This window comes from Somniosus microcephalus, unplaced genomic scaffold (assembly GCF_052327205.1).
Source record: "Somniosus microcephalus isolate GS21.2 unplaced genomic scaffold, FLI_Smic_1.0 unresolved_chr1, whole genome shotgun sequence".
In the NCBI taxonomy this organism is placed as follows: domain Eukaryota; kingdom Metazoa; phylum Chordata; class Chondrichthyes; order Squaliformes; family Somniosidae; genus Somniosus; species Somniosus microcephalus.
This window is the reverse complement of record NW_028225179.1, coordinates 70698013-70720794: the sequence shown is the minus strand read 5'-3', so window position 1 is coordinate 70720794 and position 22782 is coordinate 70698013. Positions and strand designations below refer to the sequence as shown.

The 22782-nt window shown below is 50.2% G+C and overlaps 1 protein-coding gene across 3 annotated transcripts in view; it reads left to right on the top strand.

Moving 5' to 3' along the window:
* The window catches only part of LOC147095478 (guanylate-binding protein 1-like), a 92724-nt gene that overhangs the window by 41636 nt on the left and 28306 nt on the right, over positions 1–22782 (top strand). For all 3 annotated transcript variants that reach the window (XM_085974621.1, XM_085974620.1, XM_085974619.1), the window contains exons 7-9: positions 1–15; positions 12431–12711; positions 14112–14324. The exon at positions 1–15 is cut by the window's left edge and continues 228 nt beyond it. In XM_085974621.1, the coding sequence (XP_085830747.1) occupies positions 1–15; positions 12431–12711; positions 14112–14324 (509 nt within the window). The remainder of the gene's footprint in view (positions 16–12430; positions 12712–14111; positions 14325–22782) is intronic.

The following is a 22782-nucleotide window of genomic DNA, read 5'->3' as shown; positions in this document are numbered from 1 at the left end:
CGGTCACGGGCAGGAGTGAGTACATGGATGTTGCCCACCCACCGAGTCCAGAATGGCTTCTGTTTCCTCCCCCTCCTCCATCTCCCGGCTTCCTCCCCTACCTTCTAGCTCCCCTCCCATGTACCCAACACAATGAGAACCTAGACAGAGACAGTCGGGAGAGAAAGATAGAACTTGGATTTCTATAGCGCCTGTCATGGCCCAAAGCCAATGAAGTACTTTTAGCAGTGTCAGCACTGTTGTACTGTAGGAAACCGTACAATGGGAGTGAATGGGAAGGGGTTGGGTCCATTGGGATTCTGTATAATGGGAGTGAATGTGAAGGGGTTGGGTCCATTGGGATTCTGTATAATGGGAGTGAATGTGAAGGGGTTGGGTCCATTGGGATTCTGTATAATGGGAGTGAATGTGAAGGGGTTGGGTCCATTGGGATACTGTAAAATGGGAGTGAATGGGAAGGGGTCAGGTCCACTAGGATACTGTACAATGGGAGTGAATGGGAAGGGGTTGGGTCCACTAGGATACTGTACAATGGGAGTGAATGGGAAGGGGTTGGGTCCATTGGGATTCTGTACAGTGGGAGTGAATGGGAAGGGGTTGGGTCCATTGGGATTCTGTACAGTGGGAGTGAATTGGAAGGGGTTGTGTCCATTGGGATTCTGTACAGTGGGAGTGAATTGGAAGGGGTTGTGTCCATTGGGATTCTGTACAGTGGGAGTGAATGGGAAGGGGTTGTGTCCATTGGGATTCTGTACAGTGGGAGTGAATGGGAAGGGGTTGGATCCATTGGGATTCTGTACAATTTGAGTGAATGGGAAGGGGTTGGGTCCATTGGAATTCTGTACAATGGGAGTGAATGGGAAGGGGTTGGGTCTATTGGGATTCTGTACAGTGGGAGTGAATGGGAAGGGGTTGTGTCCATTGGGATTCTGTACAGTGGGAGTGAATTGGAAGCGGTTGTGTCCATTGGGATTCTGTACAGTGGGAGTGAATGGGAAGGGGTTGGGTCCATTGGAATTCTGTACAGTGGGAGTGAATGGGAAGGGGTCGGGTCCATTGGGATTCTGCACAATTGGAGTGAATGGGAAGGGGTTGTGTCCATTGGGATCCTGTACAGTGGGAGTGAATGGGAAGGGGTTGGGTCCCTTGGGTTTCTGTACATAGGGAGTGAATGGGAAGGGTTTGGGTCCATTGGGATTCTGTACAATGGGAGTGAATGGGAAGGTGTTGGGTCCATTGGGATTCTGTACAATTGGAGTGAATGGTAAGGGGTTGAGTCCCTTGGGATTCTGTGCAATGGGAGTGAATGGGAAGGGGTCGGGTCCCTTTGGATTCTGTACAATGGGTGTGAATGGGATCGGTTGAATCCATTGGGATTCTGTACAGTTGGAGTGAATAGGATGGGTTTGGGTCCATTGGGATTCTGTACAGTGGGATTGAATGGGACAGGGCTGGCTCCGTTGGGATTCTGTAAACTGGGAGTGAATGGGAAGGGGATTTGTCCATTGGGATTTTGGACAATGGGAGTGAATGGGAAGGGGTTGCGACAATTGGGATTCTGTTCAATAGGAGTGATTGGGAAGGTGTTGGGTCCATTGGGTTTCTGTACAGTGGGAGTGAATGGGAAGGGGTTGGGTCCATTGGGATTCTGATCAATGGGAGTGAATGGGAAGGGGTTGTGTCCATTGGGATTCTGTACAATGGGAGTGAATGGGAAGGGGTGGGTCCATTGGGATTCTGTGCAATTGGAGTGAACGGGAAGAGGTTCGTTCCCTTGGCTTTCTGTACAATGGGAGTGAATGGGAAGGGTTTGGGTCCATTGGGATTCTGTACAGTGGGAGTGAATGTGAAGGGGTTGGGTCCCTTGGATTTCTGTACAATGGGAGTGAATGGGAAGGGTTTGGGTCCATTGGGATTCTGTACAATTGGAGTGAATGGGAAGGTGTTGAATACCTTGGGATTCTGTACAATGGGAGTGAATGGGAAGGGGTTGGGTCCCTTGGGATTCTCTACAATGGGAGTGAATGGGAAGGCTATGGGTCCATTGGGGTTCTGTGCAATGGGACTGAATGTGAAGGGGTCAGGTCCATTTGGATTCTGTACAATGGGAGTGAATGGGAAGGCTTTGGGTCCATTGGGATTCTGTACAATTGGAGTGAATGGGAAAGGGTTGAATCCCTTGGGATCTTGTACAATGGGAGTGAATGGGAAGGGGTTGGGTCCCTTGGAATTCTGTGCAATGGGAGTGAATGAGAAGGCTTTGTGTCCATTGGGGTTCTGTGCAATGGGAGTGAATGAGAAGGCTTTGTGTCCATTGGGGTTCTGTGCAATGGGAGTGAATGGGAAGGGGTCGGGTCCCTTTGTATTCTGTACATTGGGAGCGAATGGGAAGGGGTTGGGTCCATTTGGATTCTGTACAATGGGAATGAATGGGATGGGGCTCGCTCCGTTGGGATTGTGTACAGTTGGAGTGACTGGGAAGGGGATTTGTCCATTGATATTTTGGACAATGGGAGTGAATGGGAAGAGGTTGCAACAATTGGGATTCTGTACAATGGGAGTGAATGGGAAGGTGTTGGGTCCATTGCAAATAATAGGGTAATAATAATGGGGGATTTCAACTTCCCCAATATTAACTGGGATAGTCAGAGTGTGAAAGGCTCAGAGGGTGTAGAATTCTTAAAGTGCATCCAGGAGAGCTTTTTGAGCCAGCATGTAGAAAGTCCTACAAGGGAGGGGGCGGTACTGGACCTAATTCGAGGGAATGTGGCCGGCCAAGTGGAAAAAGTGCTAGTAGGTGAGCACTTTGGTGATCGTGACCATAATATGGTAAGATTTAAGGTGGTCATGGAAAAGGACAGGGATGAGCTGGAAATAAAGGTTCTAAATTGGGGGAAGGCCGATTTTAATAGGATAAGGCAGGATCTGGCCAAAATGGACTGGGATCAGCTACTTGTAGGAAAATCCGCATCGGTGCAATGGGAGGCTTTCAGAAGGGAGATTGAGATCATACAATGGCAACATGTTCCCGTAAAGGTCAAGAGTGGTTCCAAAAACCACAGGGAACCTTGGGTGTCAGGGGATATACGAGAATGGATTAGGAAGAAAAGGAGGGCTTTTGGTAGATACAAAAGGCTAAAGACGGAGGAAGCCCTAGAGGAGTACAAAAAGTGCAGGGGGATACTTAAAAAAGAAATTAGGAGATCAAGGAGGGGCCATGAAATAACACTGGCGAGCAAAATAAAGGAAAATCCTAAGATGTTTTATAAGTATATTAAGGGTAAGAGGATAACTAGGGAAAAAATAGGGCCCATTAGGGACAAAAGTGGCAATCTGTGTGTGGAGCCGGAAGATGTAGGAGGGGTTCTAAATGAATTTTTTGCATCTGTTTTCACTATGGAGAAGGACAATGTAGACATAGAGATAGGGCGGGGGGACTGTGATATGCGCGAACATATTAACATCGAGAGGGAGGAGGTATTGGCGGTTTTAGCTGGCCTAAAAATGGATAAATCCCCAGGCCCGGATGAAATGTATCCCAGGCTACTGTGTGAGGCAAAGGAAGAGATTGCGGGGGCTCTAACACATATATTCAGGACCTCTCTGGCCACAGGGGATGTGCCAGAGGACTGGAAAACCGCTAATGTAGTACCATTATTCAAGAAGGGTAGTAGGGAAAAACCGGGGAACTGCAGGCCAGTGAGCCTAACATCAGTGGTAGGAAAATTATTGGAAAAAATTCTGAGGGACAAAATTTGTCTCCACTTGGAGAGGCAAGGATTAATCAGGGATAGTCAACATGGCTTTGTCAAGGGAAGATCATGTCTGACTAATTTGATTGAATTTTTTGAGGGGGTGACTAGGTGTGTGGATGAGGGTAACGCAGTGGATGTGGTATACATGGATTTCAGTAAGGCCTTCGATAAAGTCCCGCACAGGAGACTGGTCAAGAAGGTAAGAGTCCATGGAATCCAGGGTGCCTTGGCACATTGGATACAAAACTGGCTTAGTGGCAGAAGGCAGAGGGTGATGGTCGAAGGTTGTTTTTGTGACTGGAAGCCTGTGGCCAGTGGGGTACCACAGGGATCGGTGCTGGGTCCCTTGCTGTTTGTGGTCTACATTAATGACTTGGATATGAATGTAAAAGGTATGATCAGTAAGTTCGCGGATGATACAAAAATTGGTAGGGTGGTAAATAGCGAGGAGGGTAGCCTCAGTCTGCAGGACGATATAGATGGGTTGGTCAGATGGGCGGAACAGTGGCAAATGGAATTTAACCCGGAAAAGTGCGAGGTGATGCACTTTGGGGGGACTAACAAGGCAAGGGAATACACAATGAATGGAAAGACCCTAGGCAAGACGGAGGGTCAGAGGGATCTGGGTGTGCAAGTACATAGATCCCTGAAGGCGGCGGAACAGGTGGATAAGGTGGTAAAAAAGGCATATGGGATACTTGCCTTCATTAGCCGAGGCATTGAATATAAGAGCAAGGAGGTTATGATGGAGCTGTATAAAACACTGGTTAGGCCACAGCTGGAATACTATGTGCAGTTCTGGTCGCCACACTACAGGAAGGATGTGATCGCGTTAGAGAGGGTGCAGAGGAGGTTCACCAGGATGTTACCAGGGCTGGAGCGCTTCAGCTATGAAGAGAGACTGGGCAGATTGGGTTTGTTTTCCTTGGAGCAGAGGAGGCTGAGGGGGGACATGATTGAGGTGTACAAAATTATGAGGGGCATAGATAGGATGGATGCTGAGGAGCTTTTTCCCTTAGTAGAGGGGTCAACAACTAGGGGGCATAGATTCAAGGTAAAGGGCGGGAGGTTTAGAGGGGATTTGAGAAAGAACTTTTTCACCCAGAGGGTGGTTGGAGTCTGGAACTCACTGCCTGAAAGGGTTGTGGAGGCAGAAACCCTCACAACATTTAAGAAGCATTTGGATGAGCACTTGAAATGCCATAGCATACAAGGCTACGGACCAAATGCTGGAATATGGGATTAGATTAGACAGGGCTTGATGGCCGGCGTGGACACGATGGGCCGAAGGGCCTCTATCCGTGCTGTATTACTCTATGACTCTATGACTCATTGGGATTCCGTATAGTGTGAATGAATGGGAAGGGTTTGGGTTCATTAGGATTCTAGACAAGGCAGTGAATGGGATGGGGCTGGCTCCATTGGGATTGTGTACAGTGGGAGTGAATGGGAAGTGATGTGTCCATTGGCAATGTGTACAATGGGTATGAATGGGAAGCAGTTTGGTCCATTGGGATTCTGTACAATGGCTGTGAATGGGAAGGTGTTTGGTACATTGGGATTCTATACAATGGGAGTGAATGGGAAGAGGTGTGTCCATTGGGATTCGGCACAAAGGGAATGAATGGGAAGGGGTTCGGTCCATTGAGAATCTGTACAATGTGAGTGAATGGAAAGGGGTTTGATACATTGGGATTCTGTTCAATTGGAGTGAATGGGAAGGGGTTGGGTGAATTGGGTTTCTGTACAGTGGGCGTGAATGGGAAGGGATCAGGTCCATTGAGATTCTGCACAATGGTTATGAATGGGAAGGGGTTGTGCCCATTAGGATTCTGTGCAATGGGACTGAATGGGAAGGAGTTGGGTTCATTGGGGTTCTGTACAATGGGAATGAATGGGAAGGGGTTGTGTCCATTGGGATTCTGTACAATGGGAGTGAATGGGCAGGGGTTGGGTCCATTGGGATTCGGTGCAATGGAAGTAAAAGGGAAGGGGTTGAGTCCATTTGGATTCTGTACAATGGGAGTGAATGGGAAGGGTTTCTGTCCATTGGGATTGTGTACAATTGGAGTGAATGGGAAGGGGTTGGGTGCATTGGGATTCTGTACAATGGGTGTGAATGGGAAGGGGTTGGGTCCATTAGGATTCTGTAAAATGGGAGTGAATGGGAAGGGTTGGGTCCAGTGGGATTCTGTATGATAGGAGTGAATGGGAAGGGGTGGCTCCATTGGGATTGATAAGAAGGGTGTGAATGGGAAGGGGTTGTGTCCATTGGGATCCTGTACAATGGGAGTGAATGGGAAGGGGCTGGCTCCATTGGAATTCTGTACAATGGTAGTGAATGTGAAGGGATGTGTCCATTGGGATTCTGTACAAAGTGAGTGAATGGGAAGGGGCCGGGTCCATTGTGATTCTGTACAAAGCGAGTGAATGGGAAGGGGTCGGGTCCATTGCGATTCTGTACAAAGCGAGTGAATGGGAAGGGGTTAGGTACATTGGGATTCCGTACAATGGGAGTGAATGGGAAGGGGCTGGCTCCATTGAAATTCTGTACAATGGTAGTGAATGTGAAGGGATGTGTCCATTGGGATTCTGTACAAAGGGAGTGAATGGGCAGGGGCATTGGGATTCTGTACAATGGGAGTGAATGGGAAGGGGTCAGGTCCATTGGGATTCTGTACAATGGGAGTGAATGAGAAGAGGTTGGGTCCATTGGGATTCTGTACAACGGGAATGAATGGGAAGGGGTCAGGTCCATTGGGATTCTGTACAGAGGCAGTGATTGGGAAAGGGTTGGTCCTTTGGAATTCTGTAGAAAGGGAGTGAATGGGAAGGGGTTCGGTCCATTTGGATTCTGTACAATGGGAGTGACTGGGAAGGGGTCGGGTCCATTGGGATTCTGTACAAATGGAGTGAATGGGAAGGGGTTGGCTCCATTGGGATTGTGTACAGTGGGAGTGAATGGGAAGTGATGTGTCCATTGGCAATGTGTACAATGGGTGTGAATGGGAAGCAGTTTGGTCCATTGGGATTCTGTACAATGGCTGTGAATGGGAAGGTGTTTGGTACATTGGGATTCTATACAATGGGAGTGAATGGGAAGAGGTGTGTCCATTGGGATTCGGCACAAAGGGAATGAATGGGAAGGGGTTCGGTCCATTGAGAATCTGTACAATGTGAGTGAATGGAAAGGGGTTTGATACATTGGGATTCTGTTCAATTGGAGTGAATGGGAAGGGGTTGGGTGAATTGGGTTTCTGTACAGTGGGCGTGAATGGGAAGGGATCAGGTCCATTGGGATTCTGCACAATGGTTATGAATGGGAAGGGGTTGTGCCCATTAGGATTCTGTGCAATGGGACTGAATGGGAAGGAGTTGGGTTCATTGGGGTTCTGTACAATGGGAATGAATGGGAAGGGGTTGTGTCCATTGGGATTCTGTACAATGGGAGTGAATGGGCAGGGGTTGGGTCCATTGGGATTCGGTGCAATGGAAGTAAAAGGGAAGGGGTTGAGTCCATTTGGATTCTGTACAATGGGAGTGAATGGGAAGGGTTTCTGTCCATTGGGATTGTGTACAATTGGAGTGAATGGGAAGGGGTTGGGTGCATTGGGATTCTGTACAATGGGTGTGAATGGGAAGGGGTTGGGTCCATTAGGATTCTGTAAAATGGGAGTGAATGGGAAGGGTTGGGTCCAGTGGGATTCTGTATGATAGGAGTGAATGGGAAGGGGTGGCTCCATTGGGATTGATAAGAAGGGTGTGAATGGGAAGGGGTTGTGTCCATTGGGATCCTGTACAATGGGAGTGAATGGGAAGGGGCTGGCTCCATTGGAATTCTGTACAATGGTAGTGAATGTGAAGGGATGTGTCCATTGGGATTCTGTACAAAGTGAGTGACTGGGAAGGGGCCGGGTCCATTGTGATTCTGTACAAAGCGAGTGAATGGGAAGGGGTCGGGTCCATTGCGATTCTGTACAAAGCGAGTGAATGGGAAGGGGTTAGGTACATTGGGATTCCGTACAATGGGAGTGAATGGGAAGGGGCTGGCTCCATTGAAATTCTGTACAATGGTAGTGAATGTGAAGGGATGTGTCCATTGGGATTCTGTACAAAGGGAGTGAATGGGCAGGGGCATTGGGATTCTGTACAATGGGAGTGAATGGGAAGGGGTCAGGTCCATTGGGATTCTGTACAATGGGAGTGAATGAGAAGAGGTTGGGTCCATTGGGATTCTGTACAACGGGAATGAATGGGAAGGGGTCAGGTCCATTGGGATTCTGTACAGAGGCAGTGATTGGGAAAGGGTTGGTCCTTTGGAATTCTGTAGAAAGGGAGTGAATGGGAAGGGGTTCGGTCCATTGGGATTCTGTACAAATGGAGTGAATGGGAAGGGGTTGGGTCCATTGGGATTTTGTACAATGGGAGTAAATGGGAAGGGGTTGGGTCCATTGGGATTCTGTACAATGGGAGTGAATGGGAAGGGGTCAGGTCCATTGGGATTCTGTACAGAGGCAGTGATTGGGAAAGGGTTGGTCCTTTGGAATTCTGTCGAAAGGGAGTGAATGGTAACGGGTTGGGTCCTTTTGGATTCTGTACAATGGGAGTGAATGGGAAGGGGTTGGGTCCATTGGGATTCTGTACAATGTGAGTGAATGGGAAGGTGTTGGGTCCATTGGGATTCTGTACAATGGGGGTGAATGGGAAGGGGTTGGGTCCATTGGGATTCTGTACAATGGGAGTGAATGGGAAGGGGTTGGGTCCATTGGGATTCTGTACAATGGGAGTGAATGGGAAGGGGTTGGGTCCATTGGGATTCTGTATAATGGGAGTGAATGCAAAAGGGTTGGGTGCATTGGGATTCTGTACAATGGGAGTGATGGGGTTGGGTCCATTGGGATTCTGTATAATGGGAGTGAATGGTAACGGGTTGGGTGCTTTTGGATTCTGTACAATGGGAGTGAATGGGAAGGGGTTGGGTCCATTGGGATTCTGTATAATGCAAGTGAATGGGCAGGGGTTGGGTCCTTTTGGATTCTGTACAATGGGAGTGAATGGGAACGGGTTGGGTCCATTGGGATTCTGTACAATGGGAGTGAATGGGAAGGTGTTGGGTCCATTGGGATTCCGTACAATGGGGGTAAATGGGAAGGGGTTGTGTCCATTGGCATTCTGTACAATGCGAGTGAATGGGAAGGGGTTGTGTCCATTGGGATTGTGTAAAATGGGAATGAAAGGTAAGGGGTTGGGTCCATTGGGATTCTGTACAGTGGGAGTGAATGGGAAGTGGTTGGATCCATTGGGATTTTGTACAATGGGAGGGAATGGGAAGGCATTGGGTCCATTGGGATTCTGTACAATGGGAGTGAATGGGAAGGGGTTGGGTCCATTGGGATTCTGTACAATGGGAGTGAATGGGAAGGGGTTGGGTCCATTGGGATTCTGTACAATGGAAGTGATGGGGTTGGGTCCATTGGGATTCTGTATAATGGGAGTGAATGGGAAGGGGTTGGGTCCTTTTGGATTCTGTACAATGGGAGTGAATGGGAAGGGGTTGGGTCCATTGGGATTCTGTAGAACAGGTGTGAATGGGAAGGGGTTGAGTTCATTGCGATTTTGTACAATGGAATTAAATGGGAAGGGGTTGGGTCCACTGGGATTCTGTACAATGGGAGTGAATGGGAAGTTGTTTGGTCCATTCGGATTCCGTACAATGGGAATGAATGGGAAGGGGTTGGGTCCATTGGGATTCTGTACAATGGGTGTGAATGGGAAGGTTGGGTCCATTGGGATTCTGTACAATGGGAGTGAATGGGAAGGGGTTTGGTCCATTCAGACTCCGTACAATGGGAGTGAATGGAAGGTGTTGTGTCCATTGGGATTCTGTAGAATGGGAGTGAATGGGTAGGGATTGGAACCATTGGGATTCAGTACAGTGGGAGTGAATGGGAAGGGGTTGGTTCCACTGTGATTCTGTACAATGGGAGTGAATGGGAAGTGGTTGGGACCATTAGGATACTGTACAATGGGAGTGTATGGCAAGTGGTTAGGTCCATTGGGATTCTGTACAATGAGAGTGAATGGGAAGGGGTTGTGTCCATTGTGAATCTGTACAATGGGTGTGAATGGGAAGGGGTTGTGTCCATTGTGATTCTGTACACTGGGAGTCAATGTGAAGGGGTTGGGTCCATTGGGATTCTGTACAATGGGAGTGAATGGGAATTGGTTGGGTCCATTGGGACTCTGTACAATGGGAGTGAATGGGAAGAGTTTGGAGCATTGAGATTCCGTACAAAGGGAGTGATTTGGAATGGGTTGGTTCCATTGGTATTCTGTACAATGGGATTGAATGGGAACGGGTTGGATCCATTGGAATTCCATACAATGGGAGTGAATGGGAAGGGATTGGGTCCATTGGGATTCTGTACAATGGGAATGAATGGGAAGGGGTTTGGCCCATTGGGATTCTGTACAATGGGAGTGAATGGGAAGGGTTTGTGTCCATTGGGATCCTGTACAAAGGGAGTGAATGGGAAGGGGTCGGGTCCATTGGGATTCTGTACAAAGCGAGTGAATGGGAAGGCGTTGGGTACAATGTGAGTGATTGGGCAGCGGTCGGGTCCATTGGGATTCTGTACAAATTCAGTGAATGGGAGGGGGATGGGTCAGTTGGGATTCTGTACAATGGGAGTGAATGGGAAGGGGTCAGGCCCATTGAGATTCTGTACAGAGGCAGTGATTGGGAAAGGGTTGGCCCATTGGAATTCTGTAGAAAGGGAGTGAATGGGAAGGGTTTCGGTCCATTTGATTTCTGTACAATGGGAGTGAATGGGAAGGGGTCGGGTCCATTGGGATTCTGTACAAATGGAGTGAATTGGAAGGGGTTGGGTCCATTCGGATTCTGTACAATGGGAGTGAATGGGAAGGGATTGGGCCCATTGGGATTCTGTATAATGGGAGTGAATGCGAAGGGGTTGGGTCCATTGGGATTCTGTACAATGGGAGTGATGGGGTTGGGTCTATTGGGATTTTGTATAATGGGAGTGAGTGGTAACGGATTGGGTCCTTTGGATTCTGTACAATGGGAGTGAATGAGAAGGGGTTGGGTCCATTGGGATTCTGTATAATCGGAGTGAATGGGCAGGTGTTGGGTCCTTTTGGATTCTGTACAATGGGAGTGAATGGGAACGGGTTGGGTCCATTGGGATTCTGTACAATGGGAGTGAATGGGAAGGTGTTGCGTCCATTGGGATTCTGTACAATGGGGGTGAATGGGAAGGTGTTGCGTCCATTGGGATTCTGTAGTGTGGGAGTGAATGGGAAGGGGTTGGGTCCATTGGGATTCTGTACAATGGGAGTGAATGGGAAGGGGTTGGGTCCATTGGGATTCTGTACAATGGGAGTGAATGGGAAGGGGTTGTGTCCATTGGGATTCTGTACAATGGGAGTGAATGGGAAGGGGTTGGGTCCATTGGGGTTCTGTACAAATGGAGTGAATGGGAAGGGGTTGGGTCCATTGGGATTCTGTACAATGGGAGTGAATGGGAAGGGGTTGGGTCCATTGGGATTCTGTACAATGGGAGTGAATGGGAAGGGGTTGGGTCCATTGGGATTCTGTACAATAGAAGTGAATGGGTAGGGTTTGGGTGCATTGGGATTCTGTACAACGGGTGTGAATGGGAAGGGGTTGAGTTCATTGCGATTCTATATGCAATGGGATTGAATGGGAAGGGGATGGATCCACTGGGACTCTGTACAGTGGGTGTGAATGGGTTGGGGTGGGGCCCATTGGGATTCTGTACAATGGGCGTGAATGGGCAGTGGTTTGGTCCATTCGGATTCCGTACAATGGAAGTGAATGGGAAGGGGTTGGGTCCATTGGGATTCTATACAATGGGAGTGAATGGGAAGGGGTTGGGGCCATTGAGGTTCTGTACAAAGGGAGTGAATGGGAATGTGTTGGGTTCACTGGGATTCTGTATAAAGGGAGTGATTCGGAAGGGGTTGTGTCCATTGGAATTCTGTACAATGGGAGTGAATTGGAAGGTGTTGGCTCCATTGGGATACTGTACAATGGGAGTGAATGTGAAGGGGTTGGGTCCACTGGGATTCTGTACAATGGGTGTGAATGGGAAGGGGTTGGGTCCACTGGGATTCTGCAGAATGGGAGGGAATGGGAAGGGGTTGGGTCCATTGTGATTCTGTACAATGGGAGTGAATGGGAAGGGGTTGGGTCAACAGGGATTCTGTACAATGGGAGTGAATGGGAAGGGGTTAGGTTCCTTGTGTTTCTGTACAACGGGTGGGAATGGGAAGAGGTTGGATCCATTGGGATTATGTACACTGGGAGTCAATGTGAAGGGGATGGGTTCATTGGGATTCTGTACAATGGGAGTGAATGGGAAGGGGTTTGGAGCATTCAGATTCCGTACAAAGGGATTGATTTGGAATGGGTTGGTTCCATTGGGATTCTGTACAATTGGATTCAATGGGAAGGGGCTGGGCCCATTGGAATTCCACACAATGGGAGTGAATGGGAAGGGATTGTGTCCATTGGGATTCTGTACAATGGGAGTGAATGGGAAGGCGTTGGGTCCATTGGGATTCTGTACAGTGGGAGTGAATGGGAAAGTTTTGTTTTGCCTGGTTGTGATCTCCTCCATCTTCTACTTCAGTGTTGAGCCACTTGGCCATGACCTACGTGGACGCCATTGCTAGTGGCGAGCTGCCTTGTGTGGAGAGCGGTATAGCCAGAATGGCTGAACACGAAAACACTGCTGCCATTAAGAGAGCGCTGGAATACTACGACCGCAAGGTGGCAGGGTTGTCCCAGTTTCCATCGCACATTGTCTACCAACTCACCGATCTATTTACTTATTACCACAACGTGGCCGTGAGCGTTTTCATGAAACGTTCTCTGAAGATTGACACCGGGAAATATATCTTGAATTTGGAGGTGACGTATATTCAGATATCTCCTTGAAAGAGAGGGACTGAGAGACACCAGTCAGTGTACAGATTTCTCCCTGAGGGAGAGGGACTGAGAGACACCAGTCAGTTTACAGATATCTCCCTGAGCGAGAGGACTGGGAGACACCAGTCAGTGTACAGATAGTTCCCTGAGAGAGAGAGTGGGAGACACCAGGCAGTGTACAGATATGACCGAGAGAGAGAGGGACTGAGAGACATTAGTTTGTTTAGAGATATCTCCTTAAGGGGAATGGAATGGGAGACACCAGTCAGTGTACAGATATCGCCCTGAAGGAGAGGGACTGAGAGACACCAGTCAGTGTACAGATATCTCACTGAGGGAGAGGGGACTGAGAGACACCAGTCAGTGTACAGATATCCCCCTGAGGGAGAGGAGACTGAGAGGTACCAGTGAGTGTGCAGATATGTCCCTGAGAGACAGGGGACTGAGAGACACCAGTCAGTGTGCAGATATCTCCCTGAGAGAGGGGACTGAGAGACACCAGTCAGTGTACAGATATCTCCCTGAGAGACAGGGGACTGAGAGACACCAGTCAGTGTACAGATATCTCACTGAGGGAGAGGGGACTGAGAGATACCAGTCAGTGTACAGATATCTCCCTGAGAGAGAGGGGATTGAGAGCTACCAGTCAGTGTACAGATATCTCCCTGAGAGAGAGGGGACTGAGAGATACCAGTCAGTGTACAGATATCTCCCTGAGGGAGAGGGGACTGAGGGACACCAGTCAGTGTACAGATATCTCACTGAGAGAGAGGGGACTGAGAGACACCAGTCAGTGTACAGATATCTCACTGAGAGAGAGGGGACTGAGGGACACCAGTCAGTGTACAGATATCTCACTGAGAGAGAGGGGACTGAGAGACACCAGTCAGTGTACAGATATCTCACTGAGAGAGAGGGGACTGAGAGATACCAGTCAATGTACAGATATCTCCCTGAGGGAGAGGGGACTGAGAGATACCAGTCAGTGTACAGATATCTCACTGAGAGAGAGGGGACTGAGAGACACCAGTCAGTGTACAGATATCTCACTGAGAGAGAGGGGACTGGGAGACACCAGTCAGTGTACAGATATCTCACTGAGAGAGAGGGGACTGAGAGACACCAGTCAGTGTACAGATATCTTCCTCAGAGAGAGAGGGGACTGAGAGACACCAGTCAGTGTACAGATATCTTCCTCAGAGAGAGGGGACTGAGAGACACCAGTCAGTGTACAGATATCTTCCTCAGAGAGAGGGGATTGTGAGACACCAGTCAGTGTACAGATATCTTCCTCAGAGAGAGGGGATTGTGAGACACCAGTCAGTGTACAGATACCTCCCTGAGGTCCAGTGTCTCTTTGACTAATTTTTTCCTGTTACCAGAAGTCCCTGAGTTCCCGGTACAATTCACTACTTGCCAAGATCGAAAGTGAATCAAGACAAAGATGTGAGGCGTTACTGTCGGAAGTGATGGAATCGGTAAAGGAGAACTTGGATTCTGGTTATTACTTGAGACCTGGGGGATATCTGGAGTTGGAGAGCGCACTGGAGAATGGCACAAAGCAATTCAATGCTGAAACTGTCGAGGAGATGATGGTCAGTCCACCATTTTACTTTCCGTCTTTCTTTCTCCTCTTCTCCATTTCTCGCTGTGTTTGTCTGTCTGTCTCTCCCTCTCAGTCTCCATTTCTCTATTTCTGTTTTTTTAATATATCGCTTTCTGTCATTCTCCCCCCCTCCATGTCTCTCACTCTCAGTGAGGCACTTTTTTGCTCTCTTTAGGTTCTGGGAAGAGATTAAATGGGTGGGTCGAGTCAATGATAGTGGAGAGTGTACATGGGCTGTGGGAGGAGATTAAATGGGTGGGGAGAGTCAGTGATAGGGGAGAGTGTACATGGGCTGTGGGAGGAGAGTAAATGGGTGGGGAGAGTCAGTGATAGGGGAGAGTGTACATGGGCTGTGGGAGGAGATTAAATGGGTGGGTAGAGTCAGTGATAGGGGAGAGTGTACATGGGCTGTGGGAGGAGATTAAATGGGTGGGTAGAGTCAGTGATAGGGGAGAGTGTACATGGGCTGTGGGAGGAGATTAAATGGGTGGGGAGAGTCAGTGATAGGGGAGAGTGTACATGGGCTGTGGGAGGAGGGTAAATGGGTGGGGAGAGTCAGTGATAGGGGAGAGTGTACATGGGCTGTGGGAGGAGATTAAATGGGTGGGTAGAGTCAGTGATAGGGGAGAGTGTACATGGGCTGTGGGAGGAGATTAAATGGGTGGGTAGAGTCAGTGATAGGGGAGAGTGTACATGGGCTGTGGGAGGAGATTAAATGGGTGGGGAGAGTCAGTGATGGGGGAGAGTGTACATGGGCTGTGGGAGGAGATTAAATGGGTGGGGAGAGTCAGTGATAGGGGAGAGTGTACATGGGCTGTGGGAGGAGATTAAATGGGTGGGTCGAGTCAATGATAGTGGAGAGTGTACATGGGCTGTGGGAGGAGATTAAAAGGGTCTGTAGATTCAGTGATAGTGGAGAGTGGACATGGGCTGTGGGAGGAGATTAAATGGGTGGGTAGAGTCAGTGATAGGGGAGAGTGTACATGGGCTGTGGGAGGAGATTAAATGGGTGGGGAGAGTCAGTGATAGTGGAGAGTGTACATGGGCTGTGGGAAGAGATTAAATGGGTGGGGAGAGTCCATGATAGGGGAGAGTGTACATGGGTTGTGGGAGGAGATTAAATGGGTGGGTAGAGTCAGTGATAGGGGAGAGTGAACATGGGCTGTGGGAGGAGATTAAATGGGTGGGGAGAGTCAGTGATAGGGGAGAGTGTACATGGGCTGTGGGAGGCGATTAAATGGGTGGGGAGAGTCAGTGATAGGGGAGAGTGTACATGGGCTGTGGGAGGAGATTAAATGGTTGGGGAGAATCAGTGATAGGGGAGAGTGTACATGGGCTGTGGGAGGAGATTAAATGGGTGGGGAGAATCAGTGATGGGGTGAGTGTACATGGGCTGTGGGAGGAGATTAAATGGGTGGGGAGAGTCAGTGATAGGGGAGAGTGTACACGGGATGTGGGAGGAGATTAAATGGGTGGGGAGAGTCAGTGATAGGGGAGAGTGTACATGGGCTGTGGGAGGAGAATAAATGGGTGGGGAGAATCAGTGATAGGGGTGAGTGTACATGGGCTGTGGGAGGAGATTAAATGGGTGGGGAGAGGCAGTGATAGGGGAGAGTGTACACGTGCTGTGGGAGGAGATTAAATGGGTGGGGAGAGTCAGTGAAAGGGGAGAGTGTACATGGGCTGTGGGAGGAGATTAAATGGGTGGGGAGAGTCCGTGATAGGGGAGAGTGTACATGGGCTGTGGGAGGAGATTCAATGTTTGGGTAGAGTCAGTGATAGGGGAGAGTGTACATGGGCTGTGTGAGGAGATTAAATGGGTGGGTAGAGTCAGTGATAGGGGAGAGTGTACATGGGCTGTGGGAGGAGATTAAATGGGTGGGGAGAGTCCATGATAGGGGAGAGTGTACATGGGCTGTGGGAGGAGATTAAATGGGTGGGGATAGTCAGTGATAGGGGAGAGTGTACATGGGCTGTGGGAGGAGAGTAAATGGGTGGGGACAGTCAGTGATAGTGGAGAGTGTACATGGGCTGTGGGAGGGGATTAAATGGGTGGTGAGAGTCAGTGATATGGGAGAGTGTACATGGGCTGTGGGAGGAGATTAAATGGGTGGGGACAGTCAGTGATATGGGAGAGTGTACATGGGCTGTGGGAGGAGATTAAATGGGTGGGTCGAGTCAGTGATAGGGGAGAGTGTACATGGGCTGTGGGAGGAGATTAAATGGGTGGGGAGAGTCAGTGATAGGGGAGAGTGTACATGGGCTGTGGGAGGAGATTAAATGGTGGGGAGCGTCAGTGATAGGGGAGAGTGTACATGGGCTGTGGGAGGAGATTAAATGGGTGGGGAGAGTCAGTAATAGCGGAGTGTGTACGTGGGCTGTGGGAGGAGATTAAATTGGTGGGGAGAGTCAGTGATAGGGGAGAGTGTAAATGGGCTGTGGGAGGAGATTAAATGGGTGGGGAGAGTCATTGATGGGGAGAGTGTACATGGGCTGTGGGAGGAGATTAAATGGGTGGGGAGAGTCAGTGATAGGGGGGAGTGTTCATGGGCTGTGGGAGGAGATTAAATGGGTGGGGAGAGTCAGTGATAGGGGAGAGTGTACATGGGCTGTGGGAGGAGATTAAATGGGTGGGGAGAGTCAGTGATAGGGGAGAGTGTACATGGGCTGTGGGAGGAGATTAAATGGGTGGGGATAGTCAGTGATAGGGGAGAGTGTACATGGGCTGTGGGAGGAGATTAAATGGGTGGGGAGAGTCCATGATAGGGGAGAGTGTACATGGGCTGTGGGAGGAGATTAAATGGGTGGGGAGAGTCAGTGATAGTGGAGAGTGTACATGGGCTGTGGGAGGAGATTAAATGGGTGGGGAGAGTCAGTGGTAGGATAGAGTGTACATGGGCTGTGGGAGGAGATTAAATGGGTGGGGAGAGTCAGTGATAGGGGAGAGTGTACATGGGCTGTGGGGGGGATTAAATGGGTGGGAAGAGTCAGTGATAGTGGAGAGTGTACATGGGCTGTGGGAGGAGATTAAATGGGTGGGTCGAGTCAGTGATAGTGGAGAGTGTACATGGGCTGTGGGAGGAGATTAAATGGGTGGGTAGAGTCACTGATAGGGGAGAGTGTACATGGGCTGTGGGAGGAGATTAAATGTGTGGGGAGCGTCAGTGATAGTGGAGAGTGTACATGGGCTGTGGGAGGAGATTAAATGGGTGGGGAGAGTCAGTGATAGGGGAGCATCTACATGGGCTGTGGGAGGAGATTAAATGGGTGGGGAGAGTCAATGATAGGGGAGAGTCTACATGGGCTGTGGGCGGAGATTACTTGGGTGGGGAGAGTCAGTGATAGGGGAGAGTGTACATGGGCTGTGGGAGGAGATTAAATGGTTGGGGAGAGTCAGTGATAGGGGAGAGTGTACATGGGCTGTGGGAGGAGATTAAATCGGTGGGGAGCGTCAGTGATAGTGGAGAGTGTACATGGGCTGTGGGAGGAGATTAAATGTGTGGGGAGCGTCAGTGATAGTGGAGAGTGTACATGGGCTGTGGGAGGAGATTACATGGGTGGGGAGAGTCAGTGATGGGGAGACTGTACATGGGCTGTGGGCGGAGATTACTTGGGTGGGGAGAGTCAGTGATAGGGGAGAGTGTACATAGGCTGTGGGAGGAGATTAATTGGGTGGGGAGAATCAGTGATAGGGCAGAGTGTACATGGGCTGTGGGAGGAGATTAAATGGGTGGGGAGAGTCAGTGATAGGGGAGAGTGTACATGGGCTGTGGGAGGAGATTAAATGTTTGGGGAGAGTCAGTGATAGGGGAGAGTGTGCATGGGCTGTGGGAGGAGATTAAATGGGTGGGTAGAGTCAGTGATAGGGGAGAGTGTACATGGGCTGTGGGAGGAGATTAAATGGGTGGGGAGTGTCCATGATAGGGGAGAGTGTACATTGTCTGTGGGAGGAGATTAAATGGGTGGGGAGAGCCAGTGATAGGGGAGAGTGTACATGGGCTGTGGGAGGAGATTAAATGGGTGGGGAGAGTCCATGATAGGGGAGAGTTTACATGGGCTGTGGGAGGAGATGAAATGGGTGGGGAGAGTCAGTGATAGGGGAGAGAGTACATGGGCTGTGGGAGGAGATTAAATGGGTGGGGAGAGTCAGTGATAGGGAAGAGTGTACATGGGCTGTGGGAGGAGATTAAATTGGTGGGGAGAGTCAGTGATAGGGGAGAGTCTACATGGGCTGTGGGAGGAGATTAAATGGGTGGGGAGAGTCAAATTTCTGTCCACGGATGTTGCCTGACCTGCTGAGTTTTTCCAGCATTTTCTGTTGTTATATAGGGGAGAGTGTACATGGGCTGTGGGAGGAGTTTAAATCGGTGGGGAGCGTCAGTGATAGTGGAGAGTGTACATGGGCTGTGGGAGGAGATTAAATGGGTGGGGAGAGTCAGTGATAGGGGAGAGTTTACATTGGCTGTGGGAGGAGATTAAATGGGTGGGGAGAGTCCATGATAGGGGAGAGTGTACATAGGCTGTGGGAGGAGATTAAATGGGTGGGGAGAGTCAGTGATAGGGGAGAGTTTACATGGGCTGTGGGAGGAGATTAAATGGGTGGGGAGAGTCCATGATAGGGGAGAGTGTACATGGGTTGTGGGAGGAAATTAAATGTGTGGGGAGAGTCAGTGATAGGGGAGAGTGTACATGGGCTGTGGGAGGAGATTAAATGGGTGGGGAGAGTCAGTGATAGGGGAGAGTGTACATGGGCTGTGGGAGGAGAGTAAATGGGTGGGGACAGTCAGTGATAGTGGAGAGTGTACATGGGCTGTGGGAGGGGATTAAATGGGTGGTGAGAGTCAGTGATATGGGAGAGTGTACATGGGCTGTGGGAGGAGATTAAATGGGTGGGGACAGTCAGTGATATGGGAGAGTGTACATGGGCTGTGGGAGGAGATTAAATGGGTGGGTCGAGTCAGTGATAGGGGAGAGTGTACATGGGCTGTGGGAGGAGATTAAATGGGTGGGGAGAGTCAGTGATAGGGGAGAGTGTACATGGGCTGTGGGAGGAGATTAAATGGTGGGGAGCGTCAGTGATAGGGGAGAGTGTACATGGGCTGTGGGAGGAGATTAAATGGGTGGGGAGAGTCAGTAATAGCGGAGTGTGTACGTGGGCTGTGGGAGGAGATTAAATTGGTGGGGAGAGTCAGTGATAGGGGAGAGTGTAAATGGGCTGTGGGAGGAGATTAAATGGGTGGGGAGAGTCATTGATGGGGAGAGTGTACATGGGCTGTGGGAGGAGATTAAATGGGTGGGGAGAGTCAGTGATAGGGGGGAGTGTTCATGGGCTGTGGGAGGAGATTAAATGGGTGGGGAGAGTCAGTGATAGGGGAGAGTGTACATGGGCTGTGGGAGGAGATTAAATGGGTGGGGAGAGTCAGTGATAGGGGAGAGTGTACATGGGCTGTGGGAGGAGATTAAATGGGTGGGGAGAGTCAGTTATAGGGGAGAGTGTACATGGGCTGTGGGAGGAGATTAAATGGGTGGGGAGAGTCAGTGATAGGGGAGAGTGCACATGGGCTGTGGGAGGAGATTAAATGGGTGGGGAGAGTCAATGATAGGGGAGAGTGTACATGGGCTGTGGGAGGAGATTAAATGGGTGGGGAGAGTCAGTGATAGGGGAGAGTGTACTTGGGCTGTGGGAGGAGATTAAATGGGTGGGGAGAGTCAGTGATAGGGGAGAGTGTACATGGGCTGTGGGAGGAGATTAAATGGGTGGGGAGAGTCAGTGATAGGGAGGAGTGTACATGGGCTGTGGGAGGAGATTAAATAGGTGGGGAGAGTCAGTGGTAGGGGAGAGTGTACATGGGCTGTGGGAGGAGATTAAATGGGTGGGGAGATTCAGTGAAAGGGAGAGTGTACATGGGCTGTGGGAGGAGATTAAATGGGTGGGGAGAGTCAGTGAAAGGGAGAGTGTCCATGGGCTGTGGGAGGAGATTAAATGGGTGGGGAGAGTCAGTGATAGGGGAGAGTGTACATGGGCTGTGGGAGGAGATTAAATGGGTGGGGAGAGTCAGTGATAGGGGAGAGTGTACATGGGCTGTGGGAGGAGATTAAATGGGTGGGGAGAGTCAGTGAAAGGGAGAGTGTACATGGGCTGTGGGAGGAGATTAAATGGGTGGGGAGAGTCAGTGATAGGGGAGAGTGTACATGGGCTGTGGGAGGAGATTAAATGGGTGGGGAGAGTCAGTGACAGGGGAGAGTGTACATGGGCTGTGGGAGGAGATTAAATGGGTGGGGAGAGTCAGTGACAGGGGAGAGTGTACATGGGCTGTGGGAGGAGATTAAATGGGTGGGGAGAGTCAGTGATCGGGGAGATTGTACATGGGCTGTGGGAGGAGATTAAATGGGTGGGGAGAGTCAGTGATAGGGGAGAGTGTACATGGGCTGTGGGAGGAGATTAAATTGGTGGGGAGAGTCAGTGATAGGGGAGAGTTTACATGGGCTGTGGGAGGAGATTAAATGGGTGGGGAGAGTCAGTGATAGGGGAGAGTGTACATGGGCTGTGGGAGGAGATTAAATGGGTGGGGAGCGTCAGTGATAGGGGAGAGTGTACATGGGCTGTGGGAGGAGATTAAATGGGTGGGGAGAGTCAGTAATAGCGGAGTGTGTACATGGGCTGTGGGAGGAGATTAAATTGGTGGGGAGAGTCAGTGATAGGGGAGAGTGTACATGGACTGTGGGAGGAGATTAAATTGGTGGGGAGAGTCAGTGATAGGGGAGAGTGTACATGGGCTGTGGGAGGAGATTAAATGGGTGGGGAGAGTCATTGATGGGGAGAGTGTACATGGGCTGTGGGAGGAGATTAAATGGGTGGGGAGAGTCAGTGATAGGGGAGCGTGTACATGGGCTGTGGGAGGAGATTAAATGGGTGGGGAGAGTCAGTGACAGGGGAGAGTGTACTTGGGCTGTGGGAGGAGATTAAATGGGTGGGGAGAGTCAGTGATAGGGGAGAGTGTACATGGGCTGTGGGAGGAGATTAAATGGGTGGGGAGAGTCAGTGATAGGGAGGAGTGTACATGGGCTGTGGGAGGAGATTAAATAGGTGGGGAGAGTCAGTGGTAGGGGAGAGTGTACATGGGCTGTGGGAGGAGATTAAATGGGTGGGGAGATTCAGTGAAAGGGAGAGTGTACATGGGCTGTGGGAGGAGATTAAATGGGTGGGGAGAGTCAGTGAAAGGGAGAGTGTCCATGGGCTGTGGGAGGAGATTAAATGGGTGGGGAGAGTCAGTGATAGGGGAGAGTGTACATGGGCTGTGGGAGGAGATTAAATGGGTGGGGAGAGTCAGTGATAGGGGAGAGTGTACATGGGCTGTGGGAGGAGATTAAATGGGTGGGGAGAGTCAGTGAAAGGGAGAGTGTACATGGGCTGTGGGAGGAGATTAAATGGGTGGGGAGAGTCAGTGATAGGGGAGAGTGTACATGGGCTGTGGGAGGAGATTAAATGGGTGGGGAGAGTCAGTGACAGGGGAGAGTGTACATGGGCTGTGGGAGGAGATTAAATGGGTGGGGAGAGTCAGTGACAGGGGAGAGTGTACATGGGCTGTGGGAGGAGATTAAATGGGTGGGGAGAGTCAGTGATCGGGGAGATTGTACATGGGCTGTGGGAGGAGATTAAATGGGTGGGGAGAGTCAGTGATAGGGGAGAGTGAACATGGGCTGTGGGAGGAGATTAAATTGGTGGGGAGAGTCAGTGATAGGGGAGAGTTTACATGGGCTGTGGGAGGAGATTAAATGGGTGGGGAGAGTCAGTGATAGGGGAGAGTGTACATGGGCTGTGGGAGGAGATTAAATGGGTGGGGAGCGTCAGTGATAGGGGAGAGTGTACATGGGCTGTGGGAGGAGATTAAATGGGTGGGGAGAGTCAGTAATAGCGGAGTGTGTACATGGGCTGTGGGAGGAGATTAAATTGGTGGGGAGAGTCAGTGATAGGGGAGAGTGTACATGGGCTGTGGGAGGAGATTAAATTGGTGGGGAGAGTCAGTGATAGGGGAGAGTGTACATGGGCTGTGGGAGGAGATTAAATGGGTGGGGAGAGTCATTGATGGGGAGAGTGTACATGGGCTGTGGGAGGAGATTAAATGGGTGGGGAGAGTCAGTGATAGGGGAGAGTGTACATGGGCTGTGGGAGGAGATTAAATGGGTGGGGAGAGTCAGTGACAGGGGAGAGTGTACATGGGCTGTGGGAGGAGATTAAATGGGTGGGGAGAGTCAGTGACAGGGGAGAGTGTACATGGGCTGTGGGAGGAGATTAAATGGGTGGGGAGAGTCAGTGATAGGGGAGAGTGTACATGGGCTGTGGGAGGAGATTAAATGCGTGGGGAGAGTCAGTGACAGGGGAGAGTGTACATGGGCTGTGGGAGGAGATTAAATGGGTGGGGAGAGTCAGTGATAGGGGAGAGTGT